The following is a 17,404-nucleotide window of genomic DNA, read 5'->3' on the forward strand; positions in this document are numbered from 1 at the left end:
GTTATGTGTGACAGCAAAACGTAAAAACAGTAAGCACCACATGGGGTTTAGGAATGATGTGGTCTAAAAGTCTTCAAAATTGCAACCAGCTGCAATTTTCTTTCTTGGCACAGCAGCAAAGCTCTTAAAATATAATTATTATCTCTACAAAAAGTGGAGGGAAACACTTTAAAATATCTAAAAAAGATATAATATTTGCAGTGCCCCTGGGCACAGTCCATCTCTGAGATTTTTACAGACATTACTTATCCTGTATAAAGTAACGCTAAACATTACAGACAGTTACTTTAGAGACATATATCCAGAAAACGAATCCCGAATAGGGTTTTAGAAGCACTGAGAGAGAATTTCATCTTGGAAATCATTCATCCTGCTGCTTATTCTCAATAGAAGGATTAAATGATTTTGAACTTCATATCAATGAACATCTCAGAATTATTGATTAGAACTCCAAGAAAGGTGTGTTCCAGAATGAAAAAGCATTTCCTCGAAGGGGCTGCCAGAGGACACCAGCAGAAGCCGGCTCTGTTTAAATGGATAAGTCAAAGTTTCAGCTACCGTGTCCCTGGAGGGTCAGTTAAATATTGAGAAAGGAGTCCTGAGTGCCCTCCTCTCTCTCCTTTCTGAAAATGACACAACACAAGAGGAATTAAAATGTAATGCAAAGGTCTTTTTCCTCGGTCACGCAGCGCGGTTACTGATGATCTGTCACATTAAGTCATGTCGAGGGAAGACTTATGGTAACAATTTAAAATATAACAGGAAAGGAAAAAAGAAAAATCATTAAACTCTGCCACCGAATATGAATTACAAATAAGACTCTCTTCATTCATTTTGTTTCTGTGGAAAGGAGACACTTTAAGTAATCCTCTGGAAGCCTTGAGCTGCTTTAATTTGCTGAAATGAACACTCGCCATTTCCCAGCATTCAGTGCAGATCAAGTTTGAAGCAGGATGGCCTAATTATGAATGTTACAGTGTAACGTCCCCAAATCATTCAATGACTTGCCTGCTCGTGCCTCTCAGTGGAGAACACCTGTATTTGTTTTCTTTTTTCTTCCTATTTGGGTTCAATCATTCTGTCTCTCTCCAGACACATTTTTAACCACAATTAGAAGCCGTAATTTGTTTTGAAAATCTAATTAAACTGCGCTGTCCAACTCAGCGGCCCCCGTTTGGCATTAGAACAGCTCTCAAGAGCATCCGGTATGGAAATCAGCCCTCTAAAGACTCACAGGTCATTTAAGAGGTTGCTGTGCTGGGCAAAGGGATGTGAAAGACAGACAAGGAGCATTTAGCTATTTTCTCTTTTCTGCATGGATGGAGAGTGGATGGAATTGTTGATTTGGATGTTTAATGCTTATTTCCTAGATTGGGCCTTCATGAGGGCCACACAGCTCAAATATAACAGCCTCTTTTTCTTCCTGGTAACAGTTTTCCATTAGACACAATTGTCAAATGTTCTTTCTCAGCAGAAAATGGGGAATAATTGACTTATTAAACAGTGCATTAAGCCATTATTTATCTTTATTTATATATTTACAGAGTCCTAACGACATCTAATATTATTTAATTTTACTGCTGCCGGTGCGTCATAAAGAGAAGTGAGCCTGCACATGCAGAAAGACAACAGAACTATAGGATCTTCAAGTCTGAGACAGAATATTCATATGGCTTCCTAGAAAGAAATGACACTGTAATGCCCATTAACTGGGAAATCAGCCAAAGCTATGCTTTTAGATTGTTCAGGAGCCTGTAAAATACTCATAAAATACTTGTAGGATGTTTTATTAACCTGTTTCTGCAGGCTTGCGGAACCTAAGAAGGTCTATAATATCTAGAGAAAGCCATCCATTACCATTCCCATTCATCTCAATGGCAGTTTCTCAGCTGGTGTAGCTTTTTAAATGGTCATCAGTGGAGAAAAATGCTTTTTGCCCACAAAACCCATCCACATTTTCATACGGAGAACAGCACATTTACAGCACAAGATAAGTCAACATTAATCTTCTGTCTCTGATAGAACATCCACAAACCTCCAAATGTATAGTTTTATTTTAGATCCACTTAAAGGGATAATTCACTCAAAATTGAAAATTCTGTTGTGAATTACACACCCTCATGTCCTTCCAAACCCATAAGGAACACCGGCTCCTGCTTCAGCAGAACCACACGCATGCATAGTACTCTCGCGAACGCACATCGGAGACTGGCACGGAAGAGAAGAAATTGTTGAATAAAGTTGTTATTTTTGTTTTCTTTGCTCAGTATTCTCATAGCTTCATAAAATTACAGTTGAACCACTGATGTCACATGGACTATTTTAACCATGTACTCACTACCTTTCTGGACCTTGAATTTGGTAGTTGCATTGCTGTCTATGCAGGGTCAGAAAGCTCTCGGATTTCATCCAAAATATCTTAATTTGTGTTTCAAAGATGAACTAAGGTCTTACACATTTGGAACGACACGAGGGTGAGTAATGAGTGACAAAATTTTCATTTTTGGGTAAACTATCCCTTTATTATAAACCTTCATATGTATTTAAAGGTGAAGTGTGTAATTTCTGTGCAAATGGAGTCACCAAATGGAAGTGAAAAAAGGTTAATGTTACTCTGCCTGTCATTGGTTGTTTAAACAGATAGTCCCACCCAAAACTAACACCACTGGTTGAAACAATGTATCTATAAATGGCTTATTTATAGTCATCACTGCATATTATGTTAAACAGGAGAAAAACACTTACACTTGCATTTAAAATTTGCATATAAAAATATATTAGCAATATAAATAAACCTTATTCTGAAGCATACATTTGTAAATAACCCTTTTAAATGTGGAAGTTTGCAGATGTTCTCAGAAACAGATTACTAATGTTGATGTATCTCATGGTAAACAGCTTAATATCCAGCCAAGTTTCTAATCAAGTCTAATGAGCTCACACTTAAATTCATCATTTGGTTAATAACACTATCTTTCCATTCCACTGCATTTTACAATTTATGCGTAATTTGGTTTGCTTCTGGTTGATTGTGGTGGAACATTTGAATCCAAGAGTTAGAGCAAATCATGCGTACAGCAATCAAATCATAAATGCCATTGAATAGCTTGTGCTGGGTTTTCATATTAGGTGATTTATTGGGAGGTTTCCATTGAAATTATTGGGAGCCTTTCGCATAGAGGGCGGTGTTTTGATATGTTACAATTCTTTCAGTAGGCCAACCGTCTTTCTGCACCTTTCAATTTGGAAGCACATCAGCAGTCACCCTGCAAATGTTAATTTCCAGTGTTCGATTGTACCATGAAGGTGAAGCTTTCCAGTTCAGCACTTTCTCTGTCACTGTCCTTCAATAGCTCACTGATGTAAAGAAGATCACCGAAGCATTGACGTTCGCTTTCCTACTTTCACTTTACACTCAGCCCACGCTCACTGTCTCCCTTTAAGGCATTTATACAAATATTGCAGAGATTACCGTAAAAATAATCTCCCAGGCAGCATGTGCCAGTCTCCTGAATTAGCATGTGGAGTTAATGGTAACGATCACCTTGAAATGTCATCCCGACAAGAGCTCAACATGGCCGCCCCTGCTGCTCCTGCCCCCTGAGGCCTGTTCGTAACCCATGCCATGTGGATTTGTTAAAAGAGTGCTTCCTGCATGTTTCTCCTCTGAAACCGTTTCCTTTAAGAATTCATGTGACCGCAGGGGTTTCGCACGCGCTGGGTGCTGTTGCTGTTTTCAACGTTGTTTAGCCACTGCTGGATTGAAAGCCTCTTCTCAGATGTGCCGCTGGCGAGTTTATATCCCACACCATCAGAGCGGTGCGGTTTCACTGCCGTTAATTTGTTACATTTTCCAGACCCACACAATGCAGGGGCCAGGGGAATAAATTATGAATATTAAAATAGGAATGTGCGTGCAGTGCTTCAATATTAAATCATAAGGGAAGGACTGTCGCAGGCCTTATTAAAAGATAATGTGTGCTGGGGGAGAGGAAACATATCACTTCTCTGCTGGTGGATCCCACTATGTTAAGCCCATTGCGTGTCTAAGGACAAACGCTCTGATGAGTTAAGCCTGCGTGCAGTGCACAAGGACAGAAAATGAGAGGCTAAGACAAGTGCAGGGTACAAATTGCAAGGGGTTTGGGGAAGAAGTTAAACTTGAACTCTACCTAGAGGAAGTCAAAATTAAAGATCATAAAGTACATATCCAAATAGCTTTAATTGCATGTATTTATATGAGGAATGTTTCCTCAGATGTTCAACACTAGAGTATTTTGAACACTACATAAAAATTGCTTTTAAAAAGTTTTTTTTTTTTTTTTGAAGTAGCATGATTATTGAGTTTTCTTAAAATTTGAGTTTTCAATTTGTGGCATTTTCTTAAAATTAGATGGTGGTTAAAATTGGTCAGATTAAAATTTCTTGTGCACCCCCCTCCCCCTTTTATGCTATTATATAAATATTACAAGTAGTTATGTGTCATAACTACTTGTAATATTTATATAATAGCATAAAAGGGGGAGGGGGGTGCACAAGAAATTTTAATCTGAATTGGCATACCTCAAGACATTACAGGTTGCATCAGACAAACTTTAAAAGTTTACACCCTGAAAATGAAAAAAAAAAAAACAGTAAACCCCAGTAGACTTTCATCACACACACACACAAAACACACACACGTGTTGTTTTGTTTTTTGTTAAGTTGCATGATTATGCAGGAATGTGGTGTTTTCTTAACATTAGACCTTTTAATTTTTGACATTTCCCCCTCTTTCATTATTTATCACTATAAGAATATGTATAGACAATACGAGTTGCACCTCCACGGACCTCAAAAAGTTGAAAATGACTTTAAAAAAGTATTTAAAAATCCCATAAAATTTGACCTACCCCCTCTGAAAGTCACTGTATAATTCACACACTGGGAAAGTGTGAGATCTGGAGCTGCATGCTACTCTTGTTTTGCTTTGACTAATGAAATGAACTATGTAACAACTCCTCTCTAACTGTAGAAATGATGCTTAATATTTTTAGAGATTACCAGGTCTCTCACAGTGTCAATTGAGTCACACTCAGCACGGCAACCCCATTGTGTGTTGATAAAAATAGAGCGAGGACAGGCAAGGGCTAATTATCACAACACTGAGGGATGTACTTGAGATTCACAGTCTAATGTACAGGGACACAAGTGTCTGAACACAGTACTGATATTTAGAGAATCAGCGCCAAGAATTTGTTTAGTTACTTTTCCTAGTTAAACATCACTGAGAACTAGAGTTCGGTGTGAAAACTCTGGTTGAAGAGGCATAAAGGTGAGGCTGTTTGATAGCCGAACTGAAGTCACACGCACACACCTGCAGTGGTGATACTTTTTGGGACTTAAGTTTGATTTATTGATGTCATAAAATTTGAGAGTTTAATACCACAGCCTTTCACCGTTGGAAATTCAGAAACATGCGCCTGTCAGATACGAGTAGCTGTTCCACATTTCATATTTCAGCGAGCCGCTAAAAGGGTGATAGAGATCTCCACATATTTTGTTTTTTTTATTGTGATTGATTGTCACAGGGAAGTCAGGTGCAGCTTGTAGGTTTTTATACTCCTCCTGTAAACACAACAAAGAGAAGAAATGCTATTATTGAGAGAGAGCGGAAAAAAAACAGCCAGTCTATGAGATGTCAATCAGAGGGATGGAGTTGGTGCGCCCAGCCGATGTTGATCCGAGTGGGATTCTCCATTACCAAAATGAGAGCTGATGGACTGTTTGAATGCCTCTCTGGCCCTGAGTTTATCCCGGCTTTGTGCAGCTGATACAGTAATTGCAGGCAGTGATTAGGAAGCTCCCGCAGCACAAAGCACAGCCTGGATTAAACGCACACACTGTAGCAGATGCAACGCATGCTGTCAATTATAATATACCACTCCAAATGGCACTGAGCAGGGACATAATAAAGAACCACAGCTCAGAGAGAGAAAGAAGGCGAGCCCATCTTATAATTTAACAATAAGCTTGGAGGTTCAAGAGCATTGTCTGGTCAGGGATGAAATAAAGTAGCCCACAATTTGAACAGCAGGTCTTGTCTTCTGTAACCAAGTGCCTGTAACCAAGAGCTTTATTCTACTCTGTAAACTCTTAAAAATAAAGGTTCTCTCTATCTATAGGGGCTTTTGCACCACATAATTCTAGGAACTCAGTTCTAGGAGCATAGTGGGTTTCATGATAACGGAGATGGAATGTCAGTGCACAATTTATGAGATTGAAAGAGCATGAAAATCTGACTAAATCCCCTATGACAACTTGCAGTGTTACATATAACAGGTAAATGACGTTATCGGAGTAAATATTTTTACATGATTTTTAAAAAATGACGGGAAGCTGGTTTTCTGTATGCATTTGGCCAATCAGCGTACACTTGCATCACTGGTAGTTCCTATAGAACTCTTTTGGACCCTACTCTGAAGTAGGAGCTAAATTAGTTCCCCAAAATGGAGTTCCTAGAGCTAAATACGTTCCTAGCTCCTGCAGCACAAAACACGCCAAAAAGCGTGTACTTCCACTAGTTCTAAGAACTATGAAAAGGTTCCTCCAGTGCAAAAGCCCCTTGTGGTTCCATGAAGAACTTTTAACATCCATGGAATCTTTCCATTCCAAATAGTGGAAAAAGTTTCTTGAGATTTTTTAAATCTTTACACTAAGAAATGTTTATTGAAAGGTTCCTTGGGTAACCAAAAATTGTTCTTCTATGGTATTGAAAAAAACCCTTTGGAACCTTTATTTTTAAGACTGTATGGTCAAAAAAGTATATGGATACCCAAATACCTCACCAATATGTGCATGTTGAGCATTACACCTCAAAACAATTGGCTTTAATAGGAAGTTGACCTTCCTCAGCAGCTTCTGGAAAGACATTTTCGTGAGAAATTTGGGACCCTTCTCAAGCAGCTTTTGCCCACGTAGTGTATGTTTGTTAGTTATGAGCAGCTGACGACACAGTGTTTGTTGTGGCCAATGTCTTCCTCTTTACTTTCATTCTAGGCATGCATAGATCCCTGTCAGACCACCATATGGCTTGACCTGTCAGTTCAGACAGACTTTAAACTCCTTGACCAGGGGAGGGCTAAAGCTTTAGTCCGAAATATTTGTTGTCAAACTTCAGATGTTTCAGAAGGTAAAAAAATAAAAATATGATGAAATGAGAAAGGTTACCAACTATGTTTTCTCCTCCTCTTTCTCTCTCTTACAGATCCTAATGCCCTGCCAAGCCTGCCAGACCACGCTCTGATTGGTGGAATTGTCGCTGTTGTCGTCTTTGCCACTTTGTGCTTAATTATTGTATTGGGACGCTACCTGGCACGGCATAAAGGTAAGATTTTCTTAAATTTCATTATGTATATTGGGCTTCACCTGTGATTCAAAACCTATAAATAAACAGTATTTTGAATCATTTAAGAAAAAAGAATTTTTTTGTGAAATTAATGAAAAGGGGCAAAACAAAATGCATTTTGAAGTTTATATTTTTTTTTAATGAAAGCAAAATAAGATATTTATTAAAAAATGTATAAAATAGTAAATAAAATTTAAAACATTATATTCATTATTATTAAATATTACAATTATATACACTTGGATATTAGAATATCAGCATATAAAGAATGATTTCTGAATAATCATGTGACACTGAAGACTAGCATAATTACTGCTAAAAATTAAAGAACAGGGATAAATTACATTTAAAATATGTTCAAATGGAAAACGGTTCTTTTAAGTGTAATAATATTTCTCAATATTTCTGTTTTACTGTAATTTGATCAAATAAATGCAGTCTTAGTGAGCATAAGATACTTCTATCAGAGACATTAATAATCTTAATTATTGCAAACTTCTGACTGGAAGTTCATAAAAATTATTTGCATTTTCACAAGTGGTCTCAGACTTTTGGACTTTGAAATCTTACAATACCTGTTTATGTGGACTCTTAGAATTTCTGTGACGTTTAAAAAACCTCCATATCAAGAGCTTGTGTGTGTTTTTCAGGCACATATTTGACAAACGAGGCCAAAGGAGCGGATGACGCCCCGGACGCAGACACAGCCATCATCAATGCTGACGGCAACCACGCACACGCAGAAGAAAAGAAAGAGTATTTCATTTAGACTGCAAGTGGCACTGCGCTCCTCTCTCTCGCTCCTCTTGTTCCTTCCCTCCTTTCCTGCACCGTGTAGGAACTTCTTCAGACAGCAGCGGAAGCTTCTTCTCAACCTTCTATTTCGTTCAGTTTGTTGTTTTTCATTTCAGTTTGGATTTCTTTTGCTTTTTTCGATAACAGCTCACCTCCTACTTTTTACAAGCAACTTATTTGCTGAAGATGTCACCTTTTGTAATCATTAAACAGCCGTAAAACACCCCAAAGTAGTACAAAAAAAGTCAAAATCTCCAAATATGTAAAAAAGGAACATAATCTGCAGCCATTTTTCAGTAAGGACTCGCCCTTCATCCTCTCACAGTGCCTAAAGATGTCCGCTGAGTTTCAGTCAATGCCTTCATGTTTGTCAGGCCTCTGATTGGTTGCTTGCTTTTTATCTTCAGCGTTATGATTTTTAAAAATGTTTTGTGCTCTGTTACTTTTTTTAAAATAATTTTTACTTTGATTTTGGTTGTGATTCATGCTGAATCCGTTTATTGTGATGTTTCTCCCAAAAAAAATGATGTACAGTAGTAAAAATATACTCAGACTTGAAGTGAGGGAGGTTTCCTTTTTATTCTACAGATTTTTAGGTGTTAATAATGTTATCAGTACGTAGCGACGCTCCATTTTCCAAATTACCATTCCATGATGTGAAACCGACAGCTCACACTATGGCTAAAATCAGTATTTTGTACTTGAACTGTAGATATTGGTACGTAAATGAATAGCTTCACAGAAGGTCTCAGTGTGTTCCACCGAAAATCACCTTGTATTTTTTAATTAGTTGAAACTGTTAGGTTTACCCAACACTGGTCACCAAATAAACCATAGCAGGTAAGTGAATTAGCAACCAGGCAAAGAAAGAAAGAAAAAACAAGCCAAGTTGTGTGTTTGTGTAGCATGATGCTGTATATTCACTGCTTGGTTCTGCAACAGTCTGATCGGCCCCCATACGCAGCATTTTCATAACAACAGATCCACAAATATACCATCTTTTTAGCTGTTTATACAACCATTGTGCCAAACACAAGAAATCTCACAACACAGAAAGTGATATTTAACAAAAACAAGTAGTGTGCAACTATTTCAGTGCTCTTAAACCTGCAAATCACTGGTCAGATATATATATATACAGTTCATTAAAGATCCCAAAAAAACGTTTTGTGCAAACCTAAACATTATAATAACGTTGAGAGAACGTTGCCCATACATATCACTCATTTTACAACATGAGCTTTAGGCCAATCAAAAAATAAGCACAAATGACTCACATCAACTCATGAATCAGTCCAATACAGCAATCGTGAAGTAAAAAGAACTAACTTTCATTACCCAAACTGGACATCAGTACGGTTTACGGTCACTGAAGTCACAGATTATGTTAATGTTTGGAAGTGTTTTTGAAATTACGGTATCTTTTTTCTGTTATTTTGTTGATTTCTATGATGAATAGATAACCTTGCTAAGGCTGTATAACATATCTGCTAAATGTGGTAAGTAGTGAAAATTGTTGTTAGACTTTGGGATCCCTAATTCCATCAAGTTTGTATATTAGCTAAATATTGGTGGGGGGAAATCGTACATTTTTTCATCTTATTTGTCAAGAAAAGATTCATGACAACTTCATAACCTTTGCTTTAGCTCAAGGTGTGTATATACTGTACAAGTATCACATTTTGGTAAAACATTTTTGAAGGAATGTTTTTGTTCGACTCACTGTAAATTATTTAATTTTGCTTAATTGAAAACCACTCAATGAGTTTGACAGCATTTGTAACAGCAATGGAATACTTAGTGAAACGGCAACGCTATGTGTTTGTTGAATGGGAGACTTTTAAATCACCTTCACCTGGTGTTCGTTTCCTGTAAATGATGACGATTAGTGTTCATACTTGCTTTCGCAGTCCGTCTCAGTTCTCACATATCAAAGCTTATAAAACCCACAGATGGTCAAGCTTTAAATTTGATCATTTTAGTCATAATGCACCACAATAACACCTATCACTTCCATATAAAAGTATGTTACTCAAATGTAATTGTCTAGTCACATATATCCCTAATATGTGTGAATATATTAATGTCTAGGAATACAGAATCATTCGACAGAATCACTGGGATGTGTGTTATCAGTCAGAGTACATACTTCTTAGGCCAAACCATTTATCAGTGCACAAAAAACTATTTAAGCCTTATGAAATGAAACATAACCGCTGACATGCTACTCAAGCCACGATTACCTTTAATTTATTTATCTTTTCCTTCTACTTCCTCTCTCTTTATGTGGATTGGCTAAAAGCCGTCTGTCTGGCCTAATAACTGCTAACAATGTTCGGTACTTGTCTGTCTGATTGTGACACTGACCAAATGCTGCCTTTGTGGTCAGTAAATCACATGCTATTATGAAGAAAATAGATCCACTTGCTCAGATTTTGACCCGTTACAGGACATACTCGACATTTCTAAGAACAAATAAATCAGCTTCTTTTATCGCCATAATTGCCTTTGTGTTTGTCGTGGGAACTTCATGCTGTTTTATTTCAGCGATGACTGGTCACCCAATGCCTGGTTGTTTCTTTTCCTTCAAACTCGCCTTTATAAAGTGCATGTTATATTGTCACCTCATATTCACGTTTTTAATGCACCAAAGCATTTCCAGTTTGATGTTTTTGTTCAGCTAGTGACTGCAGTGGAAACTACAAAGGGTTCATAGCTAAAATGACGGCCTAAAATGTTTGGATTTAAAGTCTTGGATAAAAGCTGGGATTTATTCTGTCAATCGGTGTTTTAATTTCCTATTTGAATCCCTAGTATATTTACTATAGCTGGTATGGAAAGATTATGATTATGAAAATACAGATTGTACAAGCATGCTCACAGCAAGCTATACTGAAATCAATTACATGTGTGTTAATTTGAATTGGTCACTTATGAGATTCCATAAGAGTAATGATGCTCCCTGTGTAGGCAGCTCACTAGGTTTTGGAACAGAGCTCATATTTTGTCAGTTAGATTAACATTTTTGAGAGCCTGCAAGTGACAATTCCTCTACAAATGCTGTTTCAATATGTTATGAATACAGACAATGGGGGGGGGGGGGGGGGGTTATTTCTCCTCCTGACAGACTATAAAAATATAGATTAATTAACAGGCAGATTTTGTTGGCAGAATAATGAAAGCCTCCCTAAAATGCACGATTTATGATCACAGTGAAATGTGAAAAAGTAAAATGCATTCACTCTCATCAACTTTCATTTACTGAAAAGGTTAAGAGTTTGGAATATTTCATACACTCAAATAAAAGCATTTGTGTATTAAAAACATCTAGCAAAGAATCTTGTCAACAAACCGGCCAGAACAGAAACCGTAACACTGTTAATCAAAAATGTTAATTTATGTCACCCAGTTACATTATTTTGAGCTGCTGCATTTTTTTTGCATCTCAGGTATGAAGCGTTTTTTCTTTCTTCTTTAACACATACAGGTACCTCATACCAATTTATTTCAGTTTACTCAATCATGCTGTGTTTAAAACATCATTATAATCACACTAATATCTCAGTGTTTATTTAATGCTCATGCCAGTGTGTGTATATATGCTTGTTTCCAATTCATATCACACAAGCTGTATATTGTTTAAACACACCCGCATAATAAAGCAAAGCTGTCCAGTTGCTGCAACGATCCATTGCGAAATTTAGACCAGAAAAGATGCACCCTAATTTAGCTTATAAATGTGTTACACTAAGAGGGCAATTGTCATAGTAAGGACATGCTACAAGTAGGTCAAGATCAAATAGTTTGAAGGAAACACTGTTTTCACAGTTTTTCGCATGACCTTGCTAGAATTAGCTGCACTGACAACAACACAAAACACACAGTTCCAGAAACGTCTGTAGTTCAAATGTAAAGGATAAACAGACAAACGCTACTTAAATTTCACCATGTTCCTCTCTGCGTGCCAGTGAAGCAGATGTAGTGGGTAGCATACTGTGCACTGGTAGATAGAGTACCTGGTTTTTAAAGCGAAATGGCCTCCCTAGCTCTTGAAACGATAGTGGCTTCAAAACACGAAGGGTTTGTGCTTCTTGTAGCAAGCTGAAATGAAAACGCCTCATTTGGTTTCTTTTCTTTTTTAATGTGTTCCTTGGTGTATTCATTTGGTTCGAAATTCGATTTTAAGCCTAATTCACATGTATGGAATGAAATTGTTAAATAAATAAATGCCAAAATTTCCTGTCTGTTCTTCTTACTATCTAAACACAACACAGTTCATCTGGATTTTCTCCATTAATTTTCTACTGTCTGTCCATATACATTATCTGCACAACCACAGCAAGATCAACCACCCAGAACAAGCATCCATTTAGAACAACCAAACAATTACCTGCTTAGCAACCCCCTAGTAACAAACCACCACACACAACTGTCTGTCAGCGCCCTAGCAACCACCAAGAACACCTTAGCAACAAGCAATGACATACTTAGCAACACCCAAGTAATAAGCCTCCACAAAAAAACTGCCTGTCAGCGCCCCAGCAAATGCCTAGAACACCTTAGCAACAAGCAATGACATGCTTAGCAACACCCTAGTAATAAGCCTCCATACACAACTGTCTTTTCACACCCTAGCAACACCCTAGCGATACCCTAGTAATCAGCCTCCACACACAACTGCCTATCAGCACCCTAGAAACCACCTAGAACACCTTAGCAACAAAATTACATGCTTAACAACACCCTACTAATCAGCCTCCACACAAAACTGCCTATCAACACCCTAGCAACCAACTAGTAATAAGTCACCACACACAGCTGCCTATCAGCACCCAGGCAACCACCTAGATCACCTTAGCAGCAAGCAATGACATGCATAGCAACACACTAGTAATAAGCCTCCACACACAACTGCCTATCAGCACCCTAGCATCCACCTTGAACACTTTAGCAACAAGCAATGACAGGCTTAGCAACACCCTAGCAACAAACCACCACACAGAACTGCAACCACTAGAACCCTAGCAACCACTTAGAACACCTTAGCAGCAAGCAATGTGCTGCCTAGCAAAACCCCCCACACATAAAACACTAGGTTGTCTTTCAGGAACCAAGCGACCCCCTAGAACACCTTAGCAATGACTTGCCAAGCAACACCATGGCAACAAGCACTCCAGCAACCACCGAGACCACATAAGAAATAAGCAATGGCCTGCCTAGCAACAAGCCACCACACAGAACAGCCTATTAGCACCCTAGCAACTATATAGAATACCTTAGCAACAAACAACTAGCCAGAACTACCTAGAAACAACCAAGAAACACCGCTAGCAGCCATCAAGAAGACTATAACAAGCCGCCACATACACCTGCCTAGCAACACCCTAACAACCACCCAGAATGGCCAAAGTTTTCTAGACAACTTTGCTTTTCTAGCTGCTCTTTGCTTTTAAACTTTATGCATGTAGTTTTTGCAGACTCGCGGCACAGGTTTGTCGGAGCTGCCGAATGTTCTGGACTGTATAGACACGGCTGCTAGCATGGAGACAGCAGCAGACACCCGAGGGGAAGTGAGACAGTAGCCCTCAGGGCAGGAAACCACCATCACTGTGAAATCACCACAGGGGACGAGTCTCCAATCTCACGCCCACAACGAGGTCAACAACACCCCAAGAACCACCTCTGTCATTTCAAACGGCCTCTTGGTTTGGGTCTGTTATGACTCCGCAGATTAAAACTGGACAGAAGAGCCAGTTTTAGCTGAGAAAAGAGACTTAATTGTTGTAATGGGTTTTGTTTCTGCTTCTTTTGTTTTCTTGAATTAGGGCAGTTCTGATGGTTTATATTTTGCAACCCAGAACAACCACACAGGCACAAATGTAACATCTGTCATACACCAGTATAAATGATGAAAAAGAAAAACTATCAAGTTTTATTTTAGAACAAATTTTATACTATCATAGTTTATTTTAGATATAATATTATACTTTTATAGTTAAATATAATAAATGACCCTGGACCACAAATCCAGTCATAAGTCGCATGGATATATTTGTAGCAATAGCCAAAAATACATTGCATGGGTCAAAATTTTCGAATTTTCCTTTTGTGCCAAAAAATCATTATAGGATATTAAGTAAAGATCATGTTCCATGAATATATTTTGTAAATTTCCTACTATGAAGAAATCAAAACTTCATTTTTGATACATAATATGCATTGCTAAGAAATTCATTTGGACAACTTTAAAGACGATTTTCTCAATATTTTGATTTTTTTGCACCCTCAGATTCCAGATTTTCAAATAGTTGTATCTCGGCCAAAGAAGCACTTTAACAAATAATAATAATAATAATAATAATAATAAATGCTTTAAATGCCTCCTGAACCGCTTCTGCTGCAAAACAGATTTTTTTTTTTTTTTTTTTTTTAAAGTGTTCTGTGGTAAATCAACAACATGCCACAGGTTGATATAGTTTAACTTGTTTTGAAGTTTAATAACACTATTATCAGACTGAGAATCACCTACTTTTTAATTAGGCAAGTTGAATGAACTCAATTACTTCCAATAACTGTTGTGAAGGTGAATACTCATAATGCTCCTTGAAATCGACAAAGTAGAATTAAACTAAACTAAATAACATAAAAATGTCTGGAATTAAAGGACACATCCATCTAATTCTCAATACCAGATAAGTCTTCCTATAGGACTCTTAATTTTAAATGTGTACATTCCTATACTGAGAACATTTCCACATGATGTTGAATATGGAGGCAGAGTTGAATGTGTTTTGTGGCAGGTGTGAGAGAAGTGAATGATGTACTGAGAGTTTCACCTTTCCCATCAATCATTCACCGGACATGTGACCTTCTCCAATGGTACGTTGGAGTGATGGGAATGCCATTCATGACAAGAAACCTTTTAAAGTGGTTTAAGACACCCACAATCTTTCAGAGGATTGGAACTCAGGAGGCAGGAGCCGCTGACAGCAGATATACTGTGAGACTTCCTGTGGAAATCTGTGGAATTGGATCATTAGCAGGAGTTATACTGAAGAGAGAAAAGATTATAAAAGATAAGTAAAAAATTATATTTAGAAATATAAAACAATGTATATACACTAAAGTTAAAAACCTTTTGGGGTCAGTAAGATTTTTTTGTTTATTTGTTTTGCTTTTTTGTTTTGAGAGAAATTAATACATAAGTATAAAGAAATTAATACTTTAATTGTTCAAATATGTCAGGAAAGATTTATAATGCTAAAAAAATATTTTACTATTTCAAATAAATGCTGTTCTTTTGAACTTTTTATTCATCAAAAAAATGAAAAGCAGCATAACGGTTTCTTATTATCATTAGAAATGTTTCTTATTATCATAAATCTGAATTTTAGAATGATATCCACCTTTTTCTTCAACGTGGAAGTAAGCCTGAGACTTCCAGTTCATTAGCCGTTATAGATAAATAACGAGAACAATAACAACGTGCAGTAAATGGAAGCTAGACCCATAGAATTTACAAATGACCGTGCCCATTTTTGCGGCAAGAAAAAGATGGATAATGTAATAACATTTTACAATATTAATGGTTTTTACTGTATTTATGATCAAATAAATGCATTACTTTTTTTTAAGGTCCTATACAGACGCAAAATGTTTAACCTATAAAAAAACAGAGCACTGCAAATCATTATTAAATATTTTAAAGAAAGAAAGTGTGTTGAAACAAACTTCACTCAGAAATTGCTAGTAAATTTCACAAATAATTACAAAGAAAACTTCAATTAAACATGAGATATTTAAGTATAAAACCTAAAATAGTATTTTCTTTTGTTTTCTTTGTTTTTATTTACAATTTAGAAAAATCATTTCTTACATTGTAGATGTTAAACTGGCAAGTGGAGGTTTCAAAAAGTATTGAATAAACAATGCAGATTAATTTTCACAGCTGCAACCAAACAAGATAATGACCCAAACCATAGTGCCAAAACAACAAAGGAGTTCATCCGGGGGGCAAGAAGTGGAAGGTTTTAGACTGGCCAAGTCAGTCTCCACACTTAAACCCTGTAGAGTATGCATTATACCTGCTAAAGAAGAGACTGAAGCGAGTAACCCCCCAAAACTGAAAGAGGCTGCGGTGAAAGCCTGGAAAAGCATCACAAAAGAAGAATGCAAAAGTTTGGTGATGTCAATGGGTCACAGGCTTGATGCAGTTATTGAAAGCAAAGGATTTGCAATTAAATATGAAGTCTTTTTCACTTTAATCTATGTTAATTCTATCTGTTCCAATACTTTTGGTAACATGAAAAGTGGGTGGGTTCAAACAAAAGGTGCTATCTTCTAAATTTAGTATCAGATCCAGATTAAAATACCTGTAAATAAAAGATGAAATGTTAATCTCTCATCTCATATTCATATTTTGATGCCAAACACAAATGTTTTCAGTCTACAGCAAAAATAAAGGAATTGGCCTTACTGTTCCAATACTTTTGGAGGGCACTGCATATATATATATATATATATACAGTCATGGCCAAAAATATCAGCACCCTTGGTAAAAATAATCAAAGAAGGCTGTGAAAATTAATCTGCATTGTTTATTCAATACTTTTTGAAACCTCCATTTGCCAGTTTAACAGCTCTAAATTTTCTCCTATAATGCCTGATGAGGTTAGAGAACACCTGACAAGAAATCAGAGACCATTCCTTCATCCAGAATCTCTCCAGACCCTTTAGATTCACAGCTCCATGTTGGTGCTTCTTCTCTTCAATTCACCTCACTCATTTTCTACAGGGTTCAAGTCAGAGGACTGGAATGGCCATAGCAGAAGCTTGGTTTAGTGCCCAGTGACCCATTTTTGTGTTGTTTTTGAGGTTTGTGTTTGGATTATTGTCCGGTTGGAAGATCCAAACATGGCCCATTATAAGATTTCTAACAGAGTCAGTCACTTATTGATTTTTTATCTGTTGGTATTTGATAGAATCCATGATGCCATGTGTCTAAACAAGATGTCCAGGACCTCCAGCAGAAATATAGTCCCACAACATCAAAAATACAGCAGTATATTTCATTGTACACATGGGGTACTTTTTATCCCCGTGTTCACCAAACCCATCTTGAGTGTTTGCTGCTAAAAAGCTCATTTTTTTGTTTCATCTGACCATAGAAGCCAGTCCCATTTGAAGTTCCAGTCATGTCTGATAACTGAATATGCTGAAGT

The 17,404-nt window shown here is 37.1% G+C and overlaps 1 protein-coding gene across 3 annotated transcripts in view; it reads left to right on the forward strand.

The window, feature by feature from the left end:
• Positions 1–12,414, forward strand: part of LOC306864231 (cell adhesion molecule 2-like) — a 389,175-nt gene extending 376,761 nt beyond the window's left edge. For all 3 annotated transcript variants that reach the window (XM_079408079.1, XM_079408080.1, XM_079408081.1), the window contains 2 exons: positions 7,248–7,367; positions 8,039–12,414. In XM_079408079.1, the coding sequence (XP_079264205.1) occupies positions 7,248–7,367; positions 8,039–8,157 (239 nt within the window). In that variant the 3' untranslated portion in view covers positions 8,158–12,414. The remainder of the gene's footprint in view (positions 1–7,247; positions 7,368–8,038) is intronic.
• The last annotated feature ends 4,990 nt before the right edge of the window (positions 12,415–17,404 follow it).

The sequence above is a fragment of the Barbus barbus genome (assembly GCF_936440315.1).
Source record: "Barbus barbus genome assembly, chromosome: 45".
In the NCBI taxonomy this organism is placed as follows: Eukaryota; Metazoa; Chordata; class Actinopteri; order Cypriniformes; family Cyprinidae; genus Barbus; species Barbus barbus.